This window comes from Octopus bimaculoides, chromosome 28 (genome assembly GCF_001194135.2).
Source record: "Octopus bimaculoides isolate UCB-OBI-ISO-001 chromosome 28, ASM119413v2, whole genome shotgun sequence".
Taxonomy (NCBI): Eukaryota; Metazoa; Mollusca; class Cephalopoda; order Octopoda; family Octopodidae; genus Octopus; species Octopus bimaculoides.
In genome coordinates, this window is record NC_069008.1 from 10,220,310 (window position 1) to 10,224,877 (window position 4,568).

The 4,568-nt window shown below is 35.7% G+C and overlaps 1 protein-coding gene across 1 annotated transcript in view; it reads left to right on the top strand.

Annotated features, from left to right (window-relative positions):
• The window catches only part of LOC106870704 (colorectal mutant cancer protein), a 12,467-nt gene extending 8,317 nt beyond the window's left edge, over window positions 1-4,150 (top strand). The window contains exon 3 of the mRNA XM_014916872.2: window positions 3,411-4,150. Coding sequence (XP_014772358.1) covers window positions 3,411-3,491 — 81 coding nt within the window. The 3' untranslated portion in view covers window positions 3,492-4,150. The remainder of the gene's footprint in view (window positions 1-3,410) is intronic.
• The last annotated feature ends 418 nt before the right edge of the window (window positions 4,151-4,568 follow it).

The following is a 4,568-nucleotide window of genomic DNA, read 5'->3' on the forward strand; positions in this document are numbered from 1 at the left end:
GTTTTACATTAATCTTTTGTAGAGTACTAAATTTATCCTTAAACAAGAATAATGTTGGCAGTGACATCAAAGCTTCAGCCAGTTAAGCCATTGTAAGACTGTGATACATTAGAGTTAATCTTGGCTTTATATAATGTCTGTTTATATAGTCTTCCTTGAGTGAGTGGATCTGAGTGGAGTAGTAATCAGGTTTTAGGATGGGTTGTTATGGAGAGGAGTTTTGGAGAAATTTTTATTGATTAAATTTGGGATTTAGAATTTATTTATGCATATAGAGCTTTATAAGCAAGTGTGTATGTTTGCGTGTGTCCCTTTTGATGTGTTAGTAGTTTAGTTATATTTTGACTAAGTGGATTTAATCTTTTACTTTGACAATGTAAATGTCAAAGATACAGAGTCCAGTATTTAAAACATCAATAAGCTGATGTGTAAACTATTTTGTAATGGAATTTTTTTAGGGGTTTGCAAAGAACATAAGTAAATCCTGTTTTAGCTGGTCAATTTATTTACTTGTTATTGTTGAGCATTTCCTATTTTTATTAGGACAGTGTTGGTTATTAGTCAGGCATGCTATGGTGTTGTTAGTATAGAAAATTGTTTCTCTTGTGCTTTCATCATCATCCAGTGTTCTAAATCAAGTTTTGTGCCCATTAACGGGGGGTGGTCAGATCTACCTCAATGCCATAGAAACCACCCTCAAACCATCTCACCATTTTGCCTGGTTTTGGGCATCCTCCTTTTTCAAACCAACCCTCCCAATCTCCTCCTCCACCTTTTTCTCTGTCTACCTCACTTTCACACTCCATTTACCTCAAATGCAATCACCCTCCTCAGAACAAGCTCTTCATCCCTCCTCAATACATGCCCATACCACTTCACTCCATTCGCCCTTGCCAGCTGATACACCAATTCCTCCAATCCCAGCATTCCCATCAAATCCTCAGTGCTCCACTGGTTCCACCAGCCCTCCAGCTCCTTTCTCACATCTTCCACAAACAAACTCTCTCGCCAGTCTTGGGATCACCTTCATTTTCATATATCTACCATGAATCCATTTCCCACATCTCATACATAACACTGCATTTGCCATTACCCTCCTCCCACATACACCACATGGATCCACCTTACTCACCAACACTTCTCCTTCCACCCCACTCACCATCACCTTTGTCTTCCCGCAGTTTACCTTCAAACCCTTGCTTTCAAATGCCTCCTTACATTTCCCAAACTCTCCCCTCAATCCCTCCATTGTCTCACTCATCAGAACAAGCTCATCCACATACAGTATCTCCATTATCAATCCCTCTCTCGCACTCTCCATCACCACATCAGCCACTATCACAAACACCAACTTTCACTGCAAACTCCTCCGACAGCTCTCATCCAATTCTAACTCTTGTATTTACCCCCTCATACAAACTCATCACTAACCTCGATGTTCATGAAAGGATTTGGTTAGGTGTAGAGGTTGATGATCTGTATGTTTCTCTCGAGGGGCTCATTGAGCAATTTCATTAATATATGAAGATTTTAACCCATGTGGAGGCAGTATTTGTGAGCTATGTGCTTATAAATATTTCTCTCATTCTGTTTCAGAAGTAGTATTTTATAATGTGTTATTTTGGGCCCCTGGATATATGCACTATAAAAGGGGTGTATATATTCATGTATATAAAAAATATATATTAAAAAATTGAAAATATGACAATGTAAAATTTAAGAAAGAAAAGGAAGAAAATAATTAAAAGAAGGAAAAGAGTGTGTATGTAGGTAAACTTTTAATTTGTAGAGTACTAGTTTAGTGTAAAGATGTGAAAATGTATTTTTATTGAATATTATTATGGTGGTAGTTTATAGGGGAGTGGTGTTGGTGAGAAATTAATGTGTAAAGCCATCAGAAAAAAATTATTGGTTTGAAATGTTTTAGTATTTTAAAGATTTTGTGCTTCCATAGAAACTAGCTCAGAGTTTGGTCCATGAATATTAGAATGTGGTAGGATTCATTAGTACAAAATTGGCATGTGAATGTACTTTCTAATTTGGATGGGGTATTTTTTAAATTTTAATTTGGATAGGGAGTGCCATATCATTTTTCCTGTTTGGGTTGCATGTGTGTTGTATTGTGTCTTAGACTGGTTTGCTATCAATCCTATATATGGTATTGTGTTTGTGGTTACTGTTGCACTTCATACAAATTTTTTTGAGAGACAGTTTCCTTCTAGAGGGCAGGATGAAGGCATTCTAAATTTGCAATTGTTATTATGTATGTTTTAGGTATTCTCTTTTAGATAATTTTTGGTGGTTGTAATTGGCTACAATTTTTTTTTAATAACAATTTTTTGCTGTGTTTGTTTATTAGTTTGCAGTATTTGTGATTGGGGCTGGAAGTGTTTTTGCAAGATTTTGAAAAATAATTTAGCTATTGATGTGGAGATTTGTATGTTGAAAGGGGGATTAAACCTGATGATTTCTTTTGTCTATTCTTACATTTTTTATTAATTGTGTGAGGTTTGTTGTTTATATATTTTGTTTTTCCTCTTGTAACTGCTGTTGTTTGGAGCTTTGTTATATGGGATTGCTATTTTGTTTTGTAGTTTTTCATTTTAAGATAAAGAGGAAATCCTAGAAATTCTTTACTGGGTTTTGATAATGTTTTTGGGATGGCTGGATAATTTTTCATTATCTTGTAAGTCGATGATAATGTCTAGAAAGTTGACTGACTTTAGTTATGTTTCCACTGTAATAGAGAAACCCATGTCTTTGAAGTTCCTTCTTAAATTTATACGACTGTGTACTTCTCCTAAGGAACCACATCACGCAAAAAAAAAACTGATAAATACAAAGTTGCTTACAATACCATAACCCCAAATTTAATCAATAGAAATTGCTCCAAAACTTCTCCATAACATCCCACCCTAAGATTTAATTACCACTCCACTCAAAACCACACACCAAAGGAAAATTTTAACCACACTCCAATTGTCACTTGTGGCATGGTTTCTATAGCTAGATGCCCTTGCTATTGATAACCACTTTGCTGTGTGCTGGGTGCTTTTTACATGCCACTGGTACAAGTGCATTTATGCAGCACCAACATGAGTGCATTTCACATGGTACCAGCATGGAGGCTTGTATGTATGCATTTTAGTTTCTGCTTATTGATAAGATTTTGGAGGGGTTTCTTGGTGATTTTTTTTTTTGTTTTTGTTTGTTCTTTATATATGACATTGCAAGTTTTTTTGGTTTTTTTTTTTTTTGTATATTTCCCTAAGTCCATCATGCGTTCCCTAAAGATCTGCAGTGTGTTACTGCCATCACTCACCTAGGAGTGCATCTTTGTGATTTGTTAACCATATACAGCCATGCCTCTATCCAGTTATGACATTCATATATTCTTTCTTTCATTGCAGTTGCGTCAAAATGAGAATCGGCCAGCATTGCCAGATGACAAGACTCATGCTGCTGCCTCTACAAATGAGACATCCCTATAGCAACACACCACACACCCACTCCCAATCCCTTCTCCTACTACTACTCCCTTTTGAATTCCATGGCAGCCCATCCTCTCTCCACCATTATCACTAGCCTGCCCACCACCAACAACGCCTTTATTTATTTCAAACTACTTTTTACAACTTATTACTCACCCCACTCCCTTTACACACATTCAACACATATTTTTCGCTTGTTTTATATAAAATATATATGTGTGTGTGTGTGTGTGTGTGTGTGTGTGTGTATATATATATATATATATACGTAATTATGTAATATATGTGTATATTTGTGTTTGAACACACACACACATATTCTTTACCGGTTTCAGTCATGCTGGAGTACTGTGCTGAAGAGATTAAGTCAATCATATCATCTTCAGTGGTTATATCAGAGTAGTGTCTGACAGGTTAAGTTACCTTTTGATATGAAGGGATGCAAAACAAGTCAATCTACAAACAAATTACAAATATACACTCATAAACACACACACTTACACACATACATATACACACTCATATACACATACATGTATACACACTCATAGATAGAGGTACCTTTTCTTTTCTATTACTTTTCTCAGTCATCGGATTGCAGTAATGCTGAGGCATTGCCTTGAGGAATTTTAGTTGATATATATATATATATATATATACACACACACACACACACACACACACACACACACACAATTTTAACATGCAGTTTTCCATGCTTGCATGGGTTAGATTTTTTTATACCTGGATGTCCTTCCTGTCACCAAACCTCACCTATTTCCAAGCAGAGTGACATTTGCCCATGGACAGACTTATTTTCATAGAATATTGGAAATGAATGACACTGCTTGTATGAACAAGAGTCACATTCATTTACAGCTACCACATGATATGAAAACAAAGAAAGATATACATACACTCATACATGCACAACTAGCTTCTTTCAGTTTTCATCTACTAAATCCACTTATACTAATATCTTTATTTACTTGTTTCAGTCATTAGACTGCAGCCATGCTGGGGCACTGCCTTGAAGAACTTTTAGTTGAACAAATTGACCCTGTTACATAAAAAATT